The 24,388-nt window shown below is 40.2% G+C and overlaps 6 protein-coding genes across 7 annotated transcripts in view; 3 read left to right on the forward strand and 3 right to left on the reverse strand.

Annotated features, from left to right (window-relative positions):
- The window catches only part of LOC108048251 (adenylyl cyclase 78C), a 37,082-nt gene extending 31,185 nt beyond the window's left edge, over window positions 1–5,897 (forward strand). The window contains exons 15-25 of one of the 2 annotated variants that reach the window (XM_044456725.1): window positions 313–859; window positions 1,166–1,261; window positions 1,320–1,459; window positions 1,582–1,736; window positions 2,267–3,045; window positions 3,115–3,210; window positions 3,529–3,709; window positions 3,784–4,187; window positions 4,245–4,473; window positions 4,530–4,675; window positions 5,169–5,897. In XM_044456725.1, coding sequence (XP_044312660.1) covers window positions 313–859; window positions 1,166–1,261; window positions 1,320–1,459; window positions 1,582–1,736; window positions 2,267–3,045; window positions 3,115–3,210; window positions 3,529–3,709; window positions 3,784–4,187; window positions 4,245–4,473; window positions 4,530–4,675; window positions 5,169–5,282 — 2,887 coding nt within the window. In that variant the 3' untranslated portion in view covers window positions 5,283–5,897. Of the gene's footprint in view, window positions 1–312; window positions 860–1,165; window positions 1,262–1,319; window positions 1,460–1,581; window positions 1,737–2,266; window positions 3,046–3,114; window positions 3,211–3,528; window positions 3,710–3,783; window positions 4,188–4,244; window positions 4,474–4,529; window positions 4,700–5,168 lie in introns of both variants that reach the window. The other variant, XM_044456724.1, reaches the window with a different exon arrangement.
- Window positions 5,898–6,527: 630 nt separating this feature from the next.
- LOC108048249 (dnaJ homolog subfamily C member 2) lies at window positions 6,528–9,577 on the forward strand. The gene is made up of 3 exons (XM_017128776.2): window positions 6,528–7,006; window positions 7,082–7,227; window positions 7,896–9,577. Exons 1-3 carry the CDS (start codon window positions 6,735–6,737, stop codon window positions 9,452–9,454), a joined length of 1,977 nt encoding a protein of 658 aa, XP_016984265.1. The 5' UTR covers window positions 6,528–6,734; the 3' UTR covers window positions 9,455–9,577.
- LOC108048250 (islet cell autoantigen 1) lies at window positions 9,517–11,501 on the reverse strand. Its single transcript, XM_017128777.2, has 3 exons — window positions 10,818–11,501; window positions 10,131–10,370; window positions 9,517–10,079 (listed from the first exon to the last, which is right to left on the reverse strand). The coding sequence occupies exons 1-3, from the start codon at window positions 11,397–11,399 to the stop codon at window positions 9,663–9,665; spliced, it is 1,239 nt and encodes a 412-aa protein (XP_016984266.1). The 5' UTR covers window positions 11,400–11,501; the 3' UTR covers window positions 9,517–9,662.
- Window positions 11,502–12,237: 736 nt separating this feature from the next.
- Window positions 12,238–24,388, forward strand: part of LOC108048084 — a 63,525-nt gene continuing 51,374 nt past the window's right edge. Inside the window, exon 1 of the mRNA XM_044456721.1 lies at window positions 12,238–12,545. The gene's annotated coding sequence lies outside the window, so the exon portion shown is untranslated. The remainder of the gene's footprint in view (window positions 12,546–24,388) is intronic.
- Window positions 19,501–20,621, reverse strand: LOC108048247. Its single transcript, XM_017128774.1, is given in 4 exon segments — window positions 19,501–19,760; window positions 19,762–20,021; window positions 20,024–20,400; window positions 20,472–20,621. Coding segments are annotated over 3 exon segments (423 nt in total). The 5' UTR covers window positions 20,093–20,400; window positions 20,472–20,621; the 3' UTR covers window positions 19,501–19,666.
- On the reverse strand, window positions 22,027–22,260 carry LOC108048248. The gene is given in 3 exon segments (XM_017128775.1): window positions 22,027–22,055; window positions 22,058–22,155; window positions 22,157–22,260. Coding segments are annotated over 3 exon segments (231 nt in total).

A 24,388-nucleotide genomic window follows, 5' to 3' on the forward strand; every position in this document is an offset into this window, starting at 1 on the left:
ACTTTTTTAAAATTACTGGCTAACCAGATAATAATAATACACTCGTAGAAGACAAAAATATAAATAAACATAAAGAATTAAAAAATGTTTTCAAAATATATTTTGATACTTTTTACACAAGTTGGTTTATTATTTAGTTCAAAAATAATTTTATCACTAAAAAATATTGCTTATACATATATAATTTTGAACTAAATTGTAAGTTTGGCCTTTCTGTTGGCTCTAAATTGAAAATATAAAAATGTTCTCTAACTGTATTCATATATGAAACCGACCATTGCTAACCCGTCACTTGTTTTGCCACGCCCCCAGACCCAAACGTCGGTTTGGCACGCGCAGCAGCGCCCATTTGGCGGGAAGTGTGGCCACCGCCCCCTCGGCCACACCCACCGCTCTGCCCAAATCAATCTCGGCCAGCGGCAGCGGAAGCATTGGTGGGGTGACCACCACGGGCGGAGATGGAGCTAGTATCGATGGACGGAGTCTGGAGTACGCGGCCACCATCGCCGTGCCCGCCCAGCAACCAGCGCAACTTCTTCAGCAGCAGCAGAAGAAGAATATATCCTTGAACTCCCTCCCCAATGTCGTCGAGGGCGTGGCCATGGACAGTCGCAGGATGAGGAATGGCTGCGGCGGAATGGGTGGTGCAGGTGGTGCCTGTGGAGCCGGAACAGGCCCCTCTGGAATGTCCACCGTGTCCTCGCCCACGGCCATGATGTCTGCACCGCTGGAGGTGCAACTGCGCCCCAGGAACGGAGCCACCAGCATCCAAAATCTGGCGGAGGCCATCGACGGCAAGGGCTTGATTATAGAGGATGAGTCAACCACCGACTGGATACCAGAAATTCCATTCAAGAACGTAAGGGCATTTACCTTTTTAATATATATATCCTAAAACTTATTTAAAATGTAATGTTTTATTGGATTAAAGCACTTTTGAATCAAAATAACAAAAAAGCTATACACATTTTTTTAATTTCAAAGAAAACAACATTCAAATTAAATTTAATAATTTTCAGCATCTATATTTACTTGTCTATATTATTTATTTGTTATGGAAACCCGCATTTGATTTTATATAAGTCTTTTATTACCAAGAAATGTAGTTGTGCTCAGACTATATTATTTATACGTATCTTTACAACCCCCTACTTTATAATTACAGCTTAACAGCCCTGAAGAAGGACTCAATCGTGCGGATTCCATACTCGTAGATACCAAAGAAGATCACAGAGTGTCGGTGGCAGTTCTGGATGAGGAGGTAGTACTTACCAAAATATCCTAATAGCTCCTTTGCAATAATCACCAAATATTCACAGATCGACGAATTCATCGAGCAGAATATCCAAATCAATTCGAATAAGGAAATCCGACGCGAGTACCTAAATCCCTGGACCCTGAAGTTCAAAGACAAGAGTCAGGAGCAAAAGTTCTGCCAATTGCGAGAGGATATGTTCCGGTGCGTATGCCAGCCGGCTAATGGAAAGCAAACAAAGGGCAGGACTCTCTTAATTAATGAACTGTTGCTAATTGATTTCTGTTTCCTGCCATTACTCCGCTCCCCTTCCCTTTTCCATTCAGATCCAATATGCTGTGTGTGTTTGTCATCTGGTTATTTATGGTGCTGTGCCAGGTCATCATCATTCCGCGATGCACGCGTCTCATTATTTGCCTCTCGGTCGGCACCATTGTCCTTACCTTCTGCTGCGTTTTGGTTATGGCCGAGGAGTTCCCAGGTGAGATCATGGCTTATAGGGTAATTGGAAAGATATTTCAAAACGTTGCTTAATTTGAGAACAAATCGGTATAGTCAAATATGCCCCCAACAGATGGCCCCACATTAAATTTTAACAAATAAGATGAGGCGCCATCTGGTAGTGAGATATATTTATTTGCTAACACTGACGTCCTTTACCATTGTTAAACTTAATTTCTTAATAACTTTTAAAATAATTGTTCGATTTTGTCTACTAATATGTATTAATATAACGACTAAATACGTGAATAAGATACAAAATATACATCAAATTAATTTGTATGTTTAATCTGATATGTTTTGATATCCATATTTTATTCTTATCAATTGTACATATGTGGTACAAAATGATACTGGAAAACATCAAGAAGATAGACTTTGTAGGATACTACTAGGGAACCAATGGCTTGAAATTGGTAGAAATAACGCCAAATATCCTAACTCCTGAAGGCTTATCCCAAACCAAATATGGATAATCTTAAACCTAAACCCTATGTCATTATCCTTCAGGTCTGCCGCGCTTCCTGAAGACGAACTCGGCCAAATTGGTGCATCAACGGCAGCGTCGCACTCTGTTCATCTGCGGTGTCATCGTGTCCATGTGCATGCTGAGTGCCATCGGACTGGTCCTGTGCCCCTCATCCACGTACATTGGCACCGTTGACGAGCACACCCGTTTCCTGCGGATGACTTCTCTGTATAGCAACACCTCGTTGGAGAAGGAGAAGGAGTACAAGCTGAACGTGTATCTGTCGGCCACCATCCATCATAATATCACAATTAGCACACCGACGAGTGGGGCAGCTGCCTCCCTGGTGGACATTACAAGTGGGCCCTCCGATGAGTTGGTCCGGAGCACTCTGGTCAATGCGCTCAGTTTGAATTTGACGCCGCCACTGGACCACTTTGAGCAATCCCATCGACCGTACACACTTACCACAAGTGGCCACAGTGTGTCCTTGGGCAACTTAAGCTATGTCGATCCCTCGGGAGTGCGAAGTACAGTGGATCTGGAGGGGGAGTGCGCCCATCCGGAGTACCTGGTGTTCACCTGGGTGCTCTGCCTCGTCTCCTTGGCCACTGCTCTAAAGCTGTATTATCTGGTCAAGGCCCTAATGGCCCTGGGCATGGTGGCCTTCTACACCACGCTGATCATGTTCAAGTTCAGCTCGGGCGACAGCTTCAGTTTGGGTGACCTCTCTCGACTGGGAATGCCCCTTGGAGTCCAGATGCTGATACTGCTAATCTCGTTCCTCGTGATGGTCTGCTATCATGCACGGCTGGTGGAGGTAAGAGAAATATGGGAGAAGTGCTGCCAATTCGACCTCTGGGCTCATTACTCATCCCGATTCCCCCAGGTAACCTCCCGTTTGGACTTCATATGGAAGGAACAAGCCGAGCGTGAATTGACCAACATGAAATCCAATCGAGCGCTTAATGACACATTAATTAAGGTAAGAGATTCGGCCTGGCACACTGTGAAAAATGTTTTTAATACAATTAAAAATAAATAAAGTGGAAATAGATTATAGGAAAGTGCCTTACAAAACCATTACGTATTAAAAAGACCTTTCATAGGTGTTTAAATGCATGCTGCGAAAAATAGAACTTCAATTATTGGAATTGATTCATTGGTTTTAAACGTTTAAGATACACTAAAAAACAATTAAAAACTTATTACATTTGTATATCTTAAATTGACAGTTTTTCTTAGTGTACCTGTTCTTTTTTCGTTTTCCCCATTTGTCATTAATTAATCTGTTGTATTGCAGAACATCCTGCCGGACCACGTGGCAACCTACTACCTTTCCGACGAGCACACGGACGAGCTCTACTCCAAGATGCACAACCTGTGCGGCGTGATGTTCGCCTCCATTCCGAATTTCCAGGACTTCTACTCCGAGGACATCGACAATGGCAAGGCCTGCATTCGCATCCTGAACGAGATTATCTGTAAGTTGATTGATTAAGCCCTATTCTGCGATTCCGGCTGTCTAATGATGCCCCAAATACACAAATCAAACCAGGTGACTTTGATGAATTGCTGGAGGAGCCGCGTTTCGCATCGGTGGAGAAAATCAAAACCGTGGGTGCCACCTATATGGCAGCGGCGGGATTGAATCACGAGCATCTGCGACTTCGCGGCGAAACATCCGAGGACAGCGTGTGTGACCTGGTGGAGTTCGCCTTTGCCATGAAGCAGAAGCTGGAGGAGATCAATGGGGATGCCTTCAATAACTTCCAGCTGCGCGTGGGCATCTGCAGTGGTCCGTTGGTCAGTGGAGTGATTGGAGCGAGGAAGCCCGTCTACGATATCTGGGGCAACACGGTGAATGTGGCCTCGAGAATGGATTCCACGGGCGAGAACTGGCGCGTCCAGGTACCGGAGAATACGGCGGAGTTGCTCTGTTCACGGGGATACACTTGTGTGGTAAGCTGTCAATGATTACCCATCTATATAATTGGTTTAATGTGTTTGAACCCCCAGAAACGTGGTGAAATCGCTGTGAAGGGCAAGGGCATGATGACCACCTTTTATGTACATCCCAAGGGCATTACGGAGAGCCAGCTGATCTCGCCCGTTCGCATGCCAGCTGGGATTCCACTGGCCCAAACTCCGAACCTCCAGCGACAGACCTCCCATCATGGATCCTTCAGCGCCGTGGTTTTCGGAATGCTGCAGGCAAGCAAACGCAGCACGGCCATCGCAGGAACACGTAAGTTTCAGTCATAATACTAATAGTTACGAAGTTAATTAAAATCTACCTTTTAGCCACGGGCACTCCCTCGCCGCAAATCCGTAGGGGGCATCGGGGAAGCACCTTCAGCTCGGTGCGACTATCACAGAAGTCCACCACCGTCAATCCAGTGCGCCGAAATACAACCCGTGTACGCGGACGTTCCTATCGCCAGAAAGAGGTACTTCAAAAAAGGCTTTAAAATGTATTAAACCAAATTTGTTATTTCCAAATTTTTGAGTTTTTAGAAAAAAAAATGGCTTACCTTTGTATTTTTTTTAAATATTTTTATTAACGATTTAATAATTCCTTTTAATTGTATTATTTTAATTCAATAAATATGCAAACTAAACTTTTTTTTAGTTCAAAACAATATTTTCTTCTTGATTGAAAATTTTTGATAGCCCTATAATAATATATATGTATACAAAAATGTAAAAATATTACTTTCACTTTTGAAGGTCACTAAATTTAACAACATAAAAAATCCTTTCAATGTCTTAATAAATATTTTTTGAAATTAAAAAGTATTTATAAAAATGTTTCTTTTATTAACGTTGACTTAATTTACACAACATTTGATATATTTTAAAAAGTGTTTTCCATATCCAGAAGAACATTTTTTAAATTGAAAAGTTTTCAATAATAAATCATTTTTTAAATTTAAATTGCAGAGTTCCTCCAACAACTCGATTGTCACCCAGGCCAGCTCCAGCTATATGCCATCGTTTCGACGGATCGATCAGATCGAGACGACCATATCGAAGAGCCACAACGACGCGTTATAGCCGACTACACGCACTCACTGGGTGTAAGTCGATCTCAAGCAAATAAATTGTCTGATGAATTTATTTTTGGAACGATTTTATGCAGTACGAAATGCTTAAGAATGCTGGCTTTAACCTTAAGATTAAATAGTGGAGATCGGCACTGAAGCTACTTAGTAGAAATTTTAAATCACAATCCTTGAACTTGTAGATCAAATAAATGTTATTCTTGCATTATCTCAGCACAATTCTAGTCGTTAAACTTAAGAGTTACCGTTTGTATGTGCGTGTATTGAAATCTATTTAGATTAGGACATTTTGATCTTCCCACACACCCAACCGAACGAAATGCCAATGAACCTACTAACTTTGTTCAATTCTACCAAAATATTTACCAATCCTAGGGTAAAATTTTAGTAATAGTAGTCAATTTAAAAATCTATTAATGAAATAGAAAATCAAACATTCGTTGTACAAATCTGTTCTACTAATAACAAATATCTTATGTGTAAATAGATTAAGTGTAAAATATTTTACGAATATATACGAGTAAATGTATAAAAACGGACGTGTGTTACTAAAATGCGAAAATAAAAGATTTAATATTATTATAGCCAACAAAAAGTTTAAGCACATACATTGTAATTACATAAACAGATAAAAATAAATGTGATCAATAAAACAGAATAATGTTTAAAGGGAGTTTTCCTTACGTTTTAAAAACATCAAGTTTAAATAATATGGGTCCTATTTGAAAAATATTTATTTATTCATTTATGTCATTCGTTTTGCATATGCATATATTGGTAACAATGGTTTTATTTTAAACCGTCCCTAGAAACAGGCGCTTTGCCGTGTTTTCCAATTTATCAGACTTCACAAGTTTTAAATTTGGTAAAAAAAATGTTTCAAGCCTTAAAATAATTTTGTTGGTAATCAAAATAAGAAGCTTAATAAAAGTAGTTTCTTTATTGTTTTATTCTTTCTCAAGTTGCTAAAAACGAAAAAATATAAGTCAAGTGTCTACTAAAATGTATTCAAGAAAAGCAAGCGTATCAAATGTTTATCAAATGTTGATGTGGTATTAAAATGTAACCTCAATAATAGTAATTTGCAAGAACTTCTATTATGTCTTTTTAAATTTTTTCACTTACTTTTGCATTTTTTTAAACGGAATAGTGCGCGCGAGAAATTGTGAAAGAGTTTTAAAAAAATTTGATGTGGCAACATCACAAAACGGAATTCTGGCTAGAACACGGCACGGTCACACCAGAAGTAAACGCGTGGCAACCCTAGAGCTCGGCCGTTTCCCGCCCTTCACAACACTGGCGCCAAACACATGCGGTGCTGCGGAAAAGTGTGATTATATTAGCTCGATTTCGACGATTTAAAGGCATCGCTCGCCAAATTTAGAGTGAACCACAGAGTGGCGGTGAATGCGAACAGCCAGCGGAACAGCGGGACGCACTTGAGATGACCAGCGGTACGGTAACGACGACGAATGGAGGAGCAGTAGAGGTGCAGCTGCCGCTCAAGGTCGCCCGCCGGAGAATCGAGCGCGTTGGCTTCGCATACTTTGCGCAACGGCGCCAATTTCTAGCGCCCGGCGGCGTGGAGCGGAGCGATAGCGATGAGAAGTTGGAGGGCGTCGGCGAGGAGGTGGACATTAGCTACCTCAAGTCCCTGGATCCCAAAGAGTGGAAGGATCAGGATCACTACGCCATTCTTGGCTTAGGCAAACTCAGGTGAGTGGGCTACCACGTGTTTGCCCTAGTTTTGGTCTTTATTTATAACACCTCATTTGAAATGCATCTCAACAGATACGAGGCCAGCGACGACGACATTCGACGTGCTTATAGACGCATGGTCCTGCTGCATCATCCTGATAAGCGGAAAGCTAAGGGCGAGGAGGTCATCCAGGACGACGACTACTTCACATGCATAACCAAAGCCTACGAGATACTGGGTAGGTGTCAAGGCCATGTCCTTGTTAGGTCCTTGTAGCAAATCCTTGCGATCTCACAATGTTATTTGGTATTCGATTTTTTATGTTATGTCCTTTTCGTGAGTCACATACCTTCTGAGCTTGAAATCGGCAAAAAGATGTGCAAATGAACAATACCTTACATTAGCAGCATACTTAGTGTCATGTTGTACACATAAATCCAACTTTTTGAAACTTTTGCACCCCATGCATATATGACATTAGACAATCTTTAGAATCCTAGTTTGTGAATCTGAAATTTTCAATGCCCCCTACTTACCCATTTATAAAGTTATATGACGTGAATTGACTCAATATTTAAAAGTTAATGGTTAATATATAAGTAAATAAATGATTTTGTCGTTATACAATATAGCTAAATTTATTACAATGCCGTGTTTTGACAAAATTTGTACACTACATCTCTAAGAAGTCTATTGGTTTAGCTAAAAATAGGAATACTTAGTTGCTTTTAGGCATTAATCAAAGAAGAATGCAAGGTTTTCATTAAGTACGATTATATAATTATTTAATCATTGAATAATCAAAACAAGTTGCTTAAACGTTAGCTGACCCATCAAACATTGTTCTAAGATTAATTTTCCATTAAACCTAAATTGAATGTAATAATAATTCCCCCTGATTTCCAGGCACATCTAAGCCGCGTCGCAGCTTTGACTCCGTGGATCCCGAATTCGACGACTCGCTACCCTCACAGAACGACATCGATGGCGATTACTTTGGCGTATTCAACAAATTCTTCACTCTTAATGGACGCTGGAGCGAGAAGGCACATGTTCCCGCCTTCGGGCAGGTGGACGCCAAGCGCGAAGAGGTGGAGCGCTTCTACAACTTCTGGTACGACTTCAAGTCGTGGCGAGAGTTCAGCTACCTGGACGAAGAAGACAAGGAGAAGGGTCAGGATCGCGACGAGCGACGCTGGATCGAGAAGGAGAACAGAGCGGCGCGGATCAAGCGCAAGAAGGAGGAGATGTCCCGCATCCGGACGCTCGTCGATTTGGCCTACAACAACGACAAGCGCATTCAGCGCTTCAAGCAGGAGGAGAAGGATCGCAAGGCAGCGGCCAAGCGGGCCAAGATGGACGCCGCCCAGGCCCAAAAGGCTGAGGCCGATCGGGCCATCCGGGAAGCGGCGTTGGCCAAGGAAAAAGCCGAAAAGGCCGAGCAGAAACGCATCGAGCAGATCCGCATCGAACGCGAGCAGCAGAAGAAGTTGCTCAAGAAGGAGCGCAAAACACTGCGCGACAAGGTCAAGGACTGCAAGTATTATGCCAAGAACGACAAGGATCAACTTAAGCACATGGAGGGCACCGAAAAGATCTGCGAGACCTTCAATCTCGCCGAACTGCAAACTCTGAATAAGGCCATGGAAACCAAGGGCCGTGAATCGTTTGTGGCTGCCCTGCAAACAGCCGATCAAAAGATAGCCGCCGAGCTCGAGGAGATCAACCAGACGCAGGCGAAGAAGCTGGTCAGTGCAGCGGTCACGCCGAAAGGTGTCAAGGAGGTCAAGAAGGGTGAACTCTGGAGCAATGAGAATGTCCAGCTGCTCATCAAGGCGGTCAATCTGTTTCCCGCTGGCACTGCCCAACGCTGGGATGTTATCGCCACGTTTATCAACCAGCATAGTCCGGGAAATACTGTCCTGGTCAATGCCAGGGATGTGCTGAACAAAGCCAAGGCCCTCCAGAACACAGATCACTCGAAGAGCTCCCTCAAGACCCAAGCCAATGATGCGGCGTTTGCCAGTTTCGAGAAGTCAAAGAAGGATGTACAGACCTGTAATGATATAACCCTGGGCGAGGAGACGCCGGCCCAGGCGAGCAAGGAAAACGTGAAACAGAACGGTGTAGATCATAAGGGTAACAATCAGTCGGCCAAGCAAAATGGCAATTCAGCGGCTCCTGCCCCAGCTGCTGAAGCTACGCCCGCAGCAGCAGCCGCAGCTCCAGCCACAAACGGAAATTCGGCTGGTGGTGGTGGTGGTAGTGCCTCTAAAACCTGGACCAAGGAGGAGCAAGCCCTGCTCGAACAGGCCATTAAAACCTATCCCACGACGACGCCAGATCGCTGGGATTGCATCGCCGCCTGCATACCGAATCGCAGTAAAAAGGATTGCTTGCGCCGTGTCAAGGAGCTGGTCGAGCTGGTTAACTCCAAGAAGGAGGCGCAGGCGGCGGTCAAATGAGTGGGGCTTATGGCCTCCCACACCCTGCCACTCGTCCGCCTCATCCTCTTCTAGCTGCTGTGTCCCATATAAATTTTATTTAAATAAAACATAAAAAGTTTTTGAACGTTTAGCGAAAAGTTACATCCAAAGTTTCTCCATTTTGACTAGCTAGATGTCACAGGTATATCAAGATCCAGATATATATATTCTGTACGGGAGGGTAATCTTATGTCTGTTCAGCCACACTGCGTCCGCCGCTCATTTTCAGGTCAAAGGCTTGCGGATTGGCAAACGGGTCCAAGTCGGCAAAGAGATCCAGCCAGGGATTGTTGGTGGACTGGGATTTGCTGGCAGCCGGGGTGGTAGGAGCTGCATTTGCCTTAGAATCCTTGACTGGGTGGCTCGGTAAGGGCTGTTGGTTTTGCTGACTGAACAAGCGCGACCATAACTTGTTATTGCTGCTGTTTTGGGCAGGTGGTTCTTCATCCAGAGGTGCATCAATCAGCGGACTGTCCTCCAGCTGCTTGGAAAGCTCAATCAGCAAGGACTCATTGTCGCCGCAGGCAGTGGCAGGTTCGCTTGGTACTTCTTCTTCGGACTCCTTTGTTTCCGGCTGAGTTTCCAGTTTGTCCTGGTACTCGTTCTGAAATTGCATTTTTAGTAAGGGTTTCGAAGGGGTTTGGCTTATAGTTACAGCAAAGAACAACGATTGGTCCTTGTCCACAGCTTCAATCGGCGGCACTTCCTCACTGGGTCCTTCATTTTGGGACAGTTCTTTCAGCACACAGAAGTCGTACTTGGGTTTTAAAATTAAGGCCTTGGATATGGTCTGGAATGTGGAGGCGGCCTTCTGGGCAAAGCTTTTCAACTCGGAAACATAGGCCACCAGTGCATGGGAATACATATTGCAGCGGGCGGCGGCCAGTAAATCAATCTGTGGAGGATTAAAAACGTAGATTAATGTACATTTAATTATATAAAATAAGAAATACTTGGAGGTAAGGATTTTATCTGTTCATAACCCAACATTCATGGTTAACGAACTACAAATCTTCTAACTAATTTGTATAAGAAACTAGCATATGGGTGAATGAAATACATAAAATAGTTAAAATATTTGGTGTATCTATCAAAATGGTACATCTTAATGGGGATGTCCCATTTTCCATATGGTAGAATCGATTGAGTGATGGTGCTATTAATATTTAGACAATATTTCTTAGTCATTTAATTATGATCCTGTGTAATACAGAAAGTACTGTTATTCAGAAACTATTAAGTAATTTAAAGTCCTAATTCGTGTAGGGCGAAATACTGCCTTAGTAACCAAAAAATTCAGTTCATGCCAAGAAATTATATGAATCCTTAAAAACCTTCTCACCTTCTGAATGGAATCCATGGAATAGCCATCGAAGTTATGCTTGGCCACTCGCACATGGGTCTGAGCCGTGCGGAACTTGTCCAGACCCTTGCCCGTATCGGGATCCAGTTCCTGGCTGGCGGACTTCATCCAGGAGAGTGCGGCGCGGTATTCCGTGCGCTCCTTCTCCATCGACTGGAGGGTCTGCTCCGTGTCCTTGACGGCACGACACCGGAACACATCCACCTCGTGCTGGAGGCGCAAAAGCGGCACTCGAACGCACATCCTTTGCTGCCCGGCGAAGGACACCGCCTTGCCCGTATGGGCGATACTTCCGCCCGTTGTCCTGCTTCTCTTTCCCGCCTCCTTCAGGAACCTCCCGAAAACACACTCCTCCTGGGACAGGATCAGGATCCGCTCCTGGTATTGGTCGATGATTTTGCACAGGTTCAAGCTGGTGTCCGATATCGATTTGAACACCTCGATCTTGGAATCCAGCTCCGCGTCCGAGGATATTACGTGCTTGTCCTCCTTCGTCCCGAGCTTGCGCTGCACCACCTTCTTGGTGATCCAGAACTGGTGCTGAACCTCCGACTTGAGCATATTTTCGCCGTTTTGCGTTCCAGTTTTCAGCTGCGGGTGATTTTTCGCCACTTGGTGATTTGGGGGGCGGTTCGGATCGGATGGGGGTGGCGCTGTATCGTTATTTTTCAATGCCTATCGGTTTTCGATTAGTGTTGGACCTTTGCAGCACCACTAGAGTTGGTATTTTTCAGGGTCACACTAAAAACTTAACTATTGTTCTAAAAAATGTTCATTGCTTATTGTTTTTTTAAGCCCAATAAATACATTATTGGAAATGGATATTACTATGCACTGTAATATTTAAGAGTCCATGGTATTTATTAATTAAAGGAGGTCATAGTTAAATCTTGAAAAAGCAAAAAGCTTATAGGTCAATTTCTTAATGTCATGTTGAGTTATAGCATTGAAATTAACATTCAACAGTTTACATAAGTAAACACTCTTTACAAGAGAACATTTTGTATATCGTTCGGCAAAACGAAAATGACAAAGAAAAGTTTGCCTACTTTTCTGTTTCAGTTATGGCAGTCCGAATTTATTGATGATTCGTGTGACAAAAGTCCAAAATAGAAAATGAACACACATTTTAATTGTGCTTTCAAGCTTCATAATAACTCCCAGACAAATAACAAATACAAGCCTTAGCATGCCCGTGAGAAATCAAGTTAAAACATTAAGTTTGAAAGTAAGTTTGAATACGAACGTGTTTTGGCGGTCTTTTTATTTGTTGGTATATTTTCTGTATTTTAAAGTGCACTGATATGTTATAACCAATAAGCAACGGTCTCACCCTGTAAAGAAAACTTTACATAGTTTGCCACAAATGTTAAGACCTAACATAACGCGGGCAATGGGAAAAGTTTTCATTCGGTGCCAGAACTCGAGTCTCACGTCTTTGGCTTTCTTTCTCTCGCTTTTCCTCTCCGAACCAATCCAATCCAATATTTGTATTTACGCAAGTGCTTTTCCTTCGCGTCGCGAGTTTTCCTCGTTTGTTTACCTCTGATTATCGCTGTGTGTGTACTTGGATCTTATATGAATGCGTATGTGTGTGTTAGCCGGTGTCTAAAGTTTCAGTTTTTATTTTTTAGAGACTGTAATAATGCAATTGCCAAATTAAAAGCGACACATTTTTTTCTGCGACATTGCTAATTTGCTGAACAGGTATGTAAAGGTTTATATATGTGATAAACAGTTACTTTCTGATGCTGCACACAAACACACTCAAACGCACGAGAAGAAAGTGAAGAAGTGTGTGCAAAGCCTAGTACTTTTCTTGCCACTAAAGAAAAACGGGTTGCGAGGTGGAGTTTTTGCCACCTGCACGCGTGGGTGTGTGCGTTTTGAAACCAAGTATGTGTGAGTGATCCAGCTTAATTGATTAAGGCAAAAAAAAGATAATGCACCTTAAGATACAATAAAACAACAACACCAACAGCCCGAGACTTTGCGGCTTCTTTTTTCGGTTTTCTTTTGGGATCCCTAAAATTACACTCGAAAAATAGGTTGATATTCTTTAAAACGATTTTAAATAAAGTAGTAAAGTTTTTTTAAGAAAATATGATTTTTTGAATTTATTTACGCCAAATTAGCAAATATTGACAAAAAAAAAGCCAAAAGAAACTTATAAATACACGAATTATATCACAGAAATTTCTTCCAAACAAATATCAATGCAAAATCTAATTTTTCATAAAATCTGAGCACATTTTCTACATCAAAAGTATTACAGATTCTTTTACACATTGGGATTTTTAGGTTGGCTTCTAAGCGTCCCGAAAACTGGTGAATAGCTTTTACTTTGTTAATTTCAATCTGCGGTCAGAAATCTGAAATCATTTGATCAATGTTTTCAAAATGCAAATAAAAATTTCAATATTCCAAGCTTGATAACTCCGGCTGTTATCCTATATTATATATATTGTTACTCCTATATTATCCGTTCCAAATCTCCCTTAATTTTCTTTTCTGTGCACTTGGAGATCTTAAGCCGCTGGTGCAATTAGATTCGGTTGCGGCCACTGAGCACAACAAAAAAGCCAAACAAAAAGGCCACCAACTACAATGAAATCATCGAAACAAAAAAATAAAGAGGCAGCCAAAAGAACTCGAAGTTGGGGAAAAAAGGTCACGGCACTTGCTGCTTGCTAAGCTTTAATGGGCCGCCTTGGGCCGAGCAAACAACAACAAACCAACAATTGTTTAGTGCAAGCGGGCACCTTGTTAACCCAGCTATCCCTCTCTCTCTCCCTCTTTTTCCATCTCCCCCTCTCTTGTTTGTTATTAAAAGCCAACGAAGATTTCACTGCATCCTAAACCTGACACAGATGGTGTTTCTCTAGTGCATACTGTCATCGGGCGGCATTAATCAATAGTATTTGAAATCAGAACAGCGCCAAGCTGTCTGTCTCTGTCTTCAAGCATCTCCTGCTCCCACACTATATACACCTCCTTGTCACTCACCCCCTATTACAAGAATATGAAACTACAGGTTGACTTCTGTAAAAAGAACTTGGCCAATAATTCAAACAAAACTGACAAACCTTTATGTACTCATTGAAATTTTATTTTTTTTAGAAATCAATATTTTTATCAACGTCAAATATAAAAGTGGAAATTAAATGCATAAATAAATATATAACTTTAAAAATATATATTTTTAAACTTTGTAAAATTGTTAACAAAAATATTTTTGAACAAGTAAATAGATTTGTCTTCTTTAAAAGAGACTTGAAACTTAATTTGGGTTTACTACCTACTATTGTCATTTTTAAACAAGCTATAAACTGGATTGGCGACGTGATACAAATAAGTCAATCTCAACTTGATTCGCTTGGTTAATGTATAGTTAAAGTTCCATAATTAATCGTAAAAAACAGGAAAAATATTTATAAGTTGATAATAAACTAAATATACTTTCCATAAACAATTTAAAAATAAATTGTAATAAATATTTTGAAACTCGTTCAAAACTTGATTGGCGTTTAGAGACTAATCACTCAATCTGAACTTGATTCGCTTTTTGTTACAAATATTTTCTAAACCAGTTTACATAACTAAATTTTTAAATAAAGTTCTGAGGCTTTCATCATTTGAATTTGATTAGCTTTAGGGATGGTACACTGTCTCAAAGTTTTCTGTTTCAGTTGCTTTTGCATATTTTCTCACAGTTCCCGCGGTGCAGAAAAAAAATGTGAAAATTTCTTGCAAATACCTGCACATACATAATTTTGCTCGTTGTTGTTGCCTTTGCAAAATTTGTATCGAGTTACTTTGGTTGCTGCTCTCATTTGCATGCTGCAATGTTGTTATTGTTGTAGTTGCTCTGGTTGCTGTTTTTCCACTGATTATTTCTTGTGTCGCTGCCGCATGGCGTTGCTGCAACTAAATTGGCCTTAATTGGTTGCCTTTTTGTTGCCAATTTCGTTGTAAGACCGCTTCAGTTGCAGTTTTTTTTCAGCCGCTGTGACCATATTTCTGTTGTCTTGCCTGTTGCACGGTTGTTGTTGCTCTCTTATCGGTCGTTGCCGGCCGGCTGGAAGCACTTTTGGCCACTTGTGGCATGCAGCCGAGTGTAATTTTTTATTTGCTGTCTTGTTTCGCTGCCCTTTTTGGCCGGGTCTAATTGCTGCGGAATTGGCTTCGCCTTGGGAAAGGAAATCGAACGGGTGTGTGCCACTGAAATCTGTGGAAAACCCAATAACTATAACAGAAATTGGTGGGAAAAATTGTCGATTTTCATGTGGAGTATATTATACTATTTATATTTGTTTCGCTTACACTTAACTTTATATTTTAGACCTAAAATTTAATTTTAAAACTTCTGCCTTGGTCGTCTAAATCTTAAAGGTTTTGATGATACGGTTTCACACTATGATGGAAAAATAAAAAATTTGTATTTGTTGCGTGAAATAAATGGAATCAAATCTAAATTTGTAATAACAGTCTTCGGCTCTATTATTTGAATTATAATATATTAGAACACTTAAGGGATTTTATATTTTGATCAAACATTATATATTTGTTTATAATAACAGAAATGCTTTCTTACGGAACTATTACTTCAAAAATACCACAAAAACTATTTCTGGTAGTTAAGATTGCCATTAAATCTTGCCTAAAGGGCGATAGTTTAAAATACTAACCAAGCTAAATATAATGAGAGCAATACCCCTGGAGTAGATTAATAGTGTGGGGTAGTTTTTAAAGACCTAAAAACTAATTTATTTATTTTTTGCTGGAACTATGGGCCTATACTTAACATCCCGTAGCGAGAGCATTAACCGTTCGACGCGTTATGTGGCTAATGTGATATTTCCCAATTTTATTTGTTTTGCCTGTCTGCTCGCGTTTTTTTCAGCTGCCTGCATTTTTAATGCGCTTGCATGGCTTATTTGATTTAATTAGCCAGGCAGGCCGGCAGCAGCCGGTGAGCCAGGTTTTCATTATTGTTTGCAAATTGTGGGAAAAAATGCACGGATCCCCCGCCAATTCCACTACCGCCCGAATGCGTTTTATAGTCGCAAAGTTTTTGGTGGCGATTATGCAATCGAAGCTCTGGAACCAGCCAATAAATCAAAATGCCATTCTCAAGACTCCGGTGGCTGCTGCAAGTGCCACATGCAGCAGCAAAAACAACAACAATGAGCTGCGGCCCAGTATTCAGAGCATGTCAATGTGGGCCTCCGGTAATGTAAGCCCAACTCCCCCTGCTTCCGCCCCAGGTTGCCCTCTTAAAAGCCCACACACTTTTCAATGCACTTGGAAAAATTATACAGAACGTTTTTTAACTGATATTATGACGATGAAATGCATCACATTAGCAAAATTCTCACCAAACCAACTGTTATTATAACACTATGTAAATAAAGTTTTTAAGTACTATATTAATTCATGAATTCACTTGAGAAAAATGTATATCTTCAATTTCGAGCCGCTTACCAAATTATAACTTAATATTTAATTAATGTTTCCTATCAGGCAACTTAAAATATATAACGTCAATTAGTATGCTAACTTTAAAGGACTCTACTTTGTATAATAGCATATAAAATGTTCAAATATATCATTACAAAAATTTGTCTTATTTTAAATATAGATTCGTTTTTATGAAATTATTTTAGGGATTAAGATTTATGCATTTTTAACAGAAATATTTTCTTTTTTTATTATTCCCGTAAGAGCATAAATTCGAATGATCTATTTTACTTATTTTGTTTATTATATTGTCAAATGTTTATTAGTTTGACAAAAAAATATATAACGTAGTTATTAAAATAGTTAATATTTTCGCATGTGTACAACATTTACCGTTTCGGCAAGGTCTGCCGGCCAGCTGCCAGTTGGTCTCGATCTCCCAGATTCTTGCCACTTGCCACATGTGCCACCCATTGCACAATCGCAGAATGTGCGGCTGTCCTGCTGTCCCGCTGTCAATAAGCCAACAAAGCTAGTTTATTGAGTCGTCGTCGCTGTCGCCGGTTCTCTGCACTCAGTTAACCCAACCTGTCATGCCCACGCGTCGAGGCCAAGTGGCCTGGGCCCAAAAAGCATCCGAGTGGCCACTTTATTCGGTTTGTCATACTATACCCATGCCTATTTCATGTGGTGCATATGGGGACTAGAAAGGAAAGTGTTCCTCTAGTGTCCAAAAGGTGTGAGATACGAAAAAAAGCATCAGTTAACCACTTAAAGTCGGGCCAATTGTTCTTAACGTTCTTTGCAAATCAACAAAGAAAACACAGTGTGAGTCAAGTAGTCTTAAAAAAATCCTTCAACTTTTTTGCTTAAATTGAAAAACGTTAATTTACTTTTATATAGCTCGAAATGGCTTTTAAAAATCCTTGAAACTTTAAGTATTGACAGACGTAAAATGAAGCTTAAATTGGCATTTTGTTTACTAATTGTGTCTAGCATTGCTATTAAAAAACATAATAGTCTTAATGTCAAATGGTTAAGATTTCATTCCTCATAAACTAGGCTTATTGTAAATGCAATCAGCGTTAGCTAAAAGCCTAATTGGTAATAGTAATTTTAATTCAAATGGGAAATGTAGGGATTATAATTTTTAAGAGTAAAAAGCATAGAATCAAATATGATTTTTCATTGATAATATTAATGTATATAGACCTTTATTTTTTTTTTCGAGGTATTGGCATTTATTGATTCTTATGCAACTGGCTTTGATTAATAGATGTTCATTTTCTTGATCAACAATGAGATTTAGAGTTTTTTGATTGCCATTTAATTTCGAGATATTTTCTGTAGGCAACAATCTAAAATCAAGACTTTTAGCATAGCTATTTTAGCTGGCTTTTGCTCAATTTATCTTGAATCGCCTCTTTTGGTATTGTTGCTTTTGATGAATGGACTTGCGATTCTCATGGGTAATTCCATGGTCGAGCTCTAACGCTTTCCTGTCATTTCCTGCCAACGTTTTGCCAGCGTTTTGCTGATTAAGTTTCAATTTGAATTCGAGTTCTGGGCGGGAAGTGTGTGGGGTCATTTCAGGTGGGCCAACAACCCATGGGCTGATGACCCAATTGCCGCCAGTCCAAGTCCACTCACACAGCCAACAGCGATGGATTCAGATGCGCTTTTAGAAGCCTCCTACATGGAAGTTTGCTGCTCGAGTTGCCTGATCGACTGACCCACAAAAAGCCTTCGGCGGCGAGGGGGGAAAATGGACTTAAATATAGCTATCAGGCTTTAAGTGGCAGCCACTGCCGCCTGAGCAAATTTATTGAATCTCATTGGGCAGCTTTCTATACTTTCTCGCTCGCACTGGCAGGGGAAAAATCGCCAGCGATTTGTTTATTGCGGAAGAAGTGAAAAGTGCGCGGCCAAATCTCATCCCGTCTTTTTGCTCGTGCAAATTAATTTGTCTTAGACATTTCAATGGCATCTCGCGGATGTGCGTATCTTGCGGTTTTTGTGGTCACTGGGATATTTACATTTCGCACGAGTGCCATATCGATATATGTGGCTAGATATCCGATGAATTGGCTAAAAAGAGCTCGGCGCGCAGCTTCTTCTCTTCTTTTTTCCTTTGGCCACAAAGTGCGTTTTAATTAACCCACGAGGCGACCTGGCCAATTACTTTCTGCCTGCTTCTGCTTTTTGCCGAGGATCGGGCACTCGGGACTCACTTCGCAATGACTTTCACTTTCTCGCCCGGAATCGCGGCAACGAAGGGGTTAAGGGGAAAGACACGCAGGCGGCAGAGGGTTAATGAGGATGCCACATTGCTGCACATTTCGTGCCGCTTCATTGTGATTATCTTGTTGAAGAGATTCAAACTGTGGCAGCCGCTTTCATGTAATTTATTTGTTTATTGTCTTGGCCAGGGCCAGGCCAGAAAACACACTCCCCGGCACACACATTACATTACCCATCAGTCGATTCATCCAACTATCCACAATCCACCCACCCCGGGATGCAGCCAACCTAAACCTTCAATTTTGGTGGGGCGGTCAGCGTGATTCGTGAGTTTGGTTCACTATTAGTACCCAATCAATATATTAAATATGTTGTTTTACACTAAAATTTATTAAAAAAGGTTATTTCTGTAGTGGCTCTTTAATTTCAATGTTTTATTTCTGACATTTTATTTTTATATGTATTGACATTGATCCAAGAAATTAAGTTAAATTCAAGAAACGAACATGTAAATTTGATTAATAATTCCATTTTTTTTTTATTTTAATAAATGAATAGGTAACTAAACCATTTACTGCTTTTAAAATTTCTTTATTATACTTAGAATATTTATGGATATTCTGTAATATTTTTCATTAATAAATGAAAAACATATAAAACAACTTTAAAACTACTAAGGATTAAAAATACCTTTATTTTAAAACGGATATTTAGAAACCTATTGCTTTCAGAAGTTAAAGTTAGAAGAATAATATAATATTAAATAATACTATGGTTACGTAGAAGTTCTCTAGAACTTCTCAAAAATAACATAGTATATTTTAACTTATCATATGCAATACTAAAAATATAATTTTTTTTATTTTTTTAAGATATTTTCAAGATACTTAACCTTATTCTTTATATAAGCAGATTTTTTGATTTAAATATCCTTTAAAAATGTATTACAACTTGTATTTAATAATTTTTATTTTAACATTATTTTAACAACCTGATTGGATCTCAGCTTTTGTAAAGATGGCGTGATCACGAGGCCATCTCCAGAAAAGTACAGGAGTCTGCTGCTGTTACACTTGCACTTGCCATTTGCTACTTGTACCGCTGCTGCTGCGCTTGTTGTTGCTTGTTTACCTATCGTCTCGTTTTGTGTGGAATCGCTCACAGTTGTCCGTCCAACAGAGCGTCCGTCCGTCCGTTAGACCGCCAGTCCGCCCATCAGTTCAGTTGGTCCGCTTGTCGCTCCGTTAGCTCGTTAGAGCTGAAGATGAACAAGTTTTTCCTCAACTGGCACTCTAGACTTATTTCTTCATGAAGCCAGGAAGCCAGCGATTTCTCATCTTTGTTGTTGCTGCCGCTGATGTTGCTCTTGTTGTTAATGTTGCCGTTTCTGTTGCTGTTGCTGTTGCCGGTGTTGATGTTGCAGTTAGTGCTTTCCCTTGATGCAGCGCCACCCGCAACCTCCGACCCCTGGCAACCACCAACATACCACTCATGCGAGGCGGCTTAATTAGCTCCATGGGCTTTTCTGGCATCTGTACTCTGTACTTTGGCATCTTCGGATTGGAATTGTTTCGCTTTCGTTCTCACATCCCGCCGCTAATGTTTTTCCGAGTGAGTGAGCTTTTCCAACTGACGTTTTTCGCACACCAATTTTTCACTTGATCAAAAGAAAGTTCCTAGCGATATTGGGTCCTCAAATATTCGCTCAGCACGAGAGGGAAAGAAAAAAGAGACAGAGTTAAAGAGTTAAGTGCATTTCCTGGAAATAACGTTTCCTCTGCCGCAGCCAGCAGAAAAGCCAGTTCGGTTTTCCTCACTTTTCCGCACTTCAACGGCATTCAACTTGTTTTGCGTTTGTTTACTGTGGAGCTGGGTGAATTTGTAGTTCTAACCCTGAATGAATGATTCTTGGTTTTTGGTCGATGCATTTACCAAAGATTAGATGTTGGGAGCAGCATGACAAGATCGTGGCAATAGTTTAAAGATAATAGATATTGAACATCTTTTCTTTGTTTACAATCTTAACAAAAACTGTTTTCGGCATTTTGAGAGATTTAGTTCAAGTTCCTTATAAAATTTGGTATTCTGAATAAGAAAGTATTATATAAAATGACAATAATTTAAAATGAAACTCTTTTGCTGACAAGTCGTACTCTGTTTTTAGCTTATAAGTACAATAGTACTTAAAATATTAAATTGTTTAGGTAACAATTAAAATATGTAGGTATGTAAGTGTTATACAGTGCTATCATAAAATTCATTAAATTAAATTAAATTTATGATTATCTAAACATTAAAGATATTATAGCTATTAAATCCATGAAAAATAACATTTAAAATTAATTTTCATTTACTCAATCTCTTGACTTTTATAAGGCAGTAAAATGAAAATATAAAAGTAATATTGTGCTGTATTTTACCATCGTGACGGCAAATTTCGGCATTTGAAATTAATTAAGAAATAAAAGATTTAACTGATATTCCTTTCCTTTTAATAATGATTATATAGTGTATTAGGAAATATTGGCATAAAATGCAATCTTCGTAAGGCTAATACGTTACTGAAATCTCTCGTGTGTAAATCCAATTGCCTGTGAAGGCATCTTCTGTTTGAATGCGTTTGTCTTTTCAATTGGCTGCATCTTCCACCTTCTCCGGTTGAGTCATGCGATCTGCCAGAGAAACAGAAGAACGGCCCAGAGAACCCGATCCGAAGTGGAGTTGGGTTTTAGTTTTAGCCGAGAGTCAAGTTGAGTTACGCGGGCACTAAGTAGAGCCAAAGCCAAAGCCAAAGCCAAACTCGATTTCAGTTGCCTTTTTCTGCCGCTGCGAGTTTCTTTTCGTTTGTTTTCGGTGCCACATTCCCTGCTCGTTGGCCTGTTCGCTTCTCACATGATTAAGCCAGATTGCTTTCAGCTGGCAGCCGGATTGCAGACTCCTCTACGAATCTGCGAAGACTCTGCCTCTCGGTTTCTGCAGACTGCAGTTGTTTGCCTATTTATAGCACGGCGCTTTGGACTTTGACCAGATCTTCGATCCGATGACGCAGCGCCTTTTGTCTTACAGGGGAAAAAACAGATCGTAAATTGATATTTGCAGAGCAAAAGATACAAAAACTCTTTATTTCTTGGGGTAACCTATATTTTCTACAAAAAAACATTACGAAGTGTAGAAATATATGAACTCTTATAAATCAATGTATTAAACATTTATTAAATACTAAACATTTTTAATGAAATTATAATTCAAATGATCCTCTTAAATCTTTTTTAATTTGAATTTTATATCAGTTTAAAAAAATAATCATTAAAACTAATGGATATTGAACAAGATTTATTTTGTTATTAGTTGTTACTTGTTACTTATAATGGACACATTCACATAATTGTTCTTCAAATTCATTCATTCCTAAGGACTCCTGACTTTCTTAAACCAATTAAAGAATATGTTAAGAAATTTGTTTATGTGCAGCGATTTGTGCTACGATTTACATCATCGCCATCCAGCGGGGAATATGTGGTTTCCTCGAGTGGAGTTCAAGCCCCGAGAGGTCGTAGAAATCGCAGAGTCCATTGCGAAATCTTTAGCACACTCGAGATCTGCATTCTTATGGGGAGGCATCGGCAGACTTCTTCTGCCCCGAAGACCATTGCGAAATGCAAATATCAACAAATGAGCAAATCGTTTCGTTATTTGTTTGACAGCAACACAAACGTTGCATCAAAGTGGGTAAACAAAGGCTAGAGATGTCGATGGGGATGTGGAGATGAAGATGGAAAATTGAGGAGGCGATGTTACCTTGGAGGCCCCGTCGTGGGCCTGATGAACGGTTGACCCAGTCGAGTGGTTTTGGGCCAGCAAACGCATTCTTGCGGGGACTCAACCTCGGACTCGGACTTGGATTCAATTGATGTTAATTGCTAATTGCATAATAATTCATTCGGTCTAGTCTATTCGGTCTTGGGCTTCCGCATTGTGCCATTCTATGAGCGAATGCAAATCCCTTGCAGATCTTTAATTAAAGCCATCACAAACACTTTTGCAAGTGCAAAGGAGGCGTTTGTATTATGAGCACCGCGTGTGGATTACTCATACGCCCCATCGTCCACACGAACACGCCCCTTCGCGAATCAATGGCAACGCCCACCGCTTTCGTGGGGCTTTTCCCTGCGTCATGGCACATGAGTTGGGAAAACTCCCAAGCAGGCCAAGTCAAATGCAGAGATATTTATGGCCCAGCATTGATTTCAGCCATTCGATTCCGCTCTTAACTGGGTTCTGTGTGAAGTGGTGCTTGATTTAACAGTTGATTGGGCGGGGAAATGTAATTTAAAACAACAACCCCCTAAATTAAACGTACAACTCAGACCTTTCCACGCTTAAAATACAATTGCCAATAACAATTTATGCAGGTAGCTGATATTAAAGTGACGTTTTAAGTGGTACTTTTATATTAAAGAAAAAGACGTAAATTTGTTGATTACCTATTTACAATTAGATAAGTAATTTTTGGGAGGGAATCGGCTGTTAAATTAAAAGGCACTTATATAAAAGATATGAATTTTAATACAACTATAAAAATACAACTATAAGGTTAAAATGTATTATTGTTTAATTTAAAAACTTGTTTAAACATATTTATAAACCTTTAAAAGTTTAGGCAATATTTAAGAGGCAATGAGTTCTTGGTTAACATTTTTTTCTAATGCTAAGGATATTGCCAATTTCGTTTTTAAATGTAATCCCATAAAGTGCATTTCAAATTCGCTGCCAGAGTGATTGTGTTTTTGTCTGGCACTCGTTTTCCATGGCTTGTTAATTTTCACTTTGTCCGGCTGGCGAAAAATCCAAGGCAAAGAGAATCGGAAAACCTTTTTCAAGTTCATGGCTAGAAGCGCCAAAGTACAAATACAACAACGCCCAAGAGCTGCAATTTTTGAATTAGCAAAATTACTATTATTTGCCGCAGCACAAGCATAGATACAAAGCCGAAAACTCACATGCAAAAAACAAACGCATAGATACTACAAGTAGGCACGGATACAGATACACAGCCTTGTCTGTCTGGCTTTTCGCCTTGGCTCTCAAATTTTTGGCCCTGCAACGTGGCTGAATGATTTAATGTCCTTTTTGGCAGCCACACCCCAAAAATCTCACATCGCAAACCCTATGCAGTTGTTGTCTAGACTGCGGCAAACGAACTTTATTTGGTTTTTCTCTATTCCCTATTCTCTGTTCTCCATTCTCATTTCTATAATACTCATTTATTTCACTATTTTTCGGTGAAAAGTGAGTTTTTGCGGGGTTTTAGGTTTTCGCCCAGGAGCTTAAGGACCTTCCCCCCAATTCAATTTATAATGCCGCGACATTTTGCACTTTGCTTTGGCTTCGGGTTTGCGTGACTCTCCGACTTTGCAACAGTAACAAAAAAAAAATTAGCCAAATGATAAACATTTTTCCTTCGCTTTTATTTCAATTTTAATTCAAAGCGGATTTTGGCATTACCTTGGCGGGGTCTCTTTGTTTTGGGTTTTGGGTTTTGGGAAAATGGCAGTTGGAAGGGTTCAATGGAGTTCAGTTTTGATATTTGCGTGCCTGGCCACAAAAAGTTGGCGAACGGTTTTTAATGCTGCACAACGATGCGCATTGGCGATAAGGTCGCTCCCCCTCTCAGAAAGGGTTTTGCATTGCATAACACCATCAATCTTTTGACCAGGCCAAAAGCAGGAGGCTAGGCTCTGCCGCAGGCCATATATCATTCACAGTGTCTGGCTCTCTTAACAACATGCAACAGCTCGGAAAACAGCCACACAGCAATTAAAGCCAATGAATTGACAAGAAAACGCTGC

The sequence above is a fragment of the Drosophila rhopaloa genome, unplaced genomic scaffold (genome assembly GCF_018152115.1).
Source record: "Drosophila rhopaloa isolate 14029-0021.01 unplaced genomic scaffold, ASM1815211v1 contig_150, whole genome shotgun sequence".
Classification (NCBI taxonomy): Eukaryota; Metazoa; Arthropoda; class Insecta; order Diptera; family Drosophilidae; genus Drosophila; species Drosophila rhopaloa.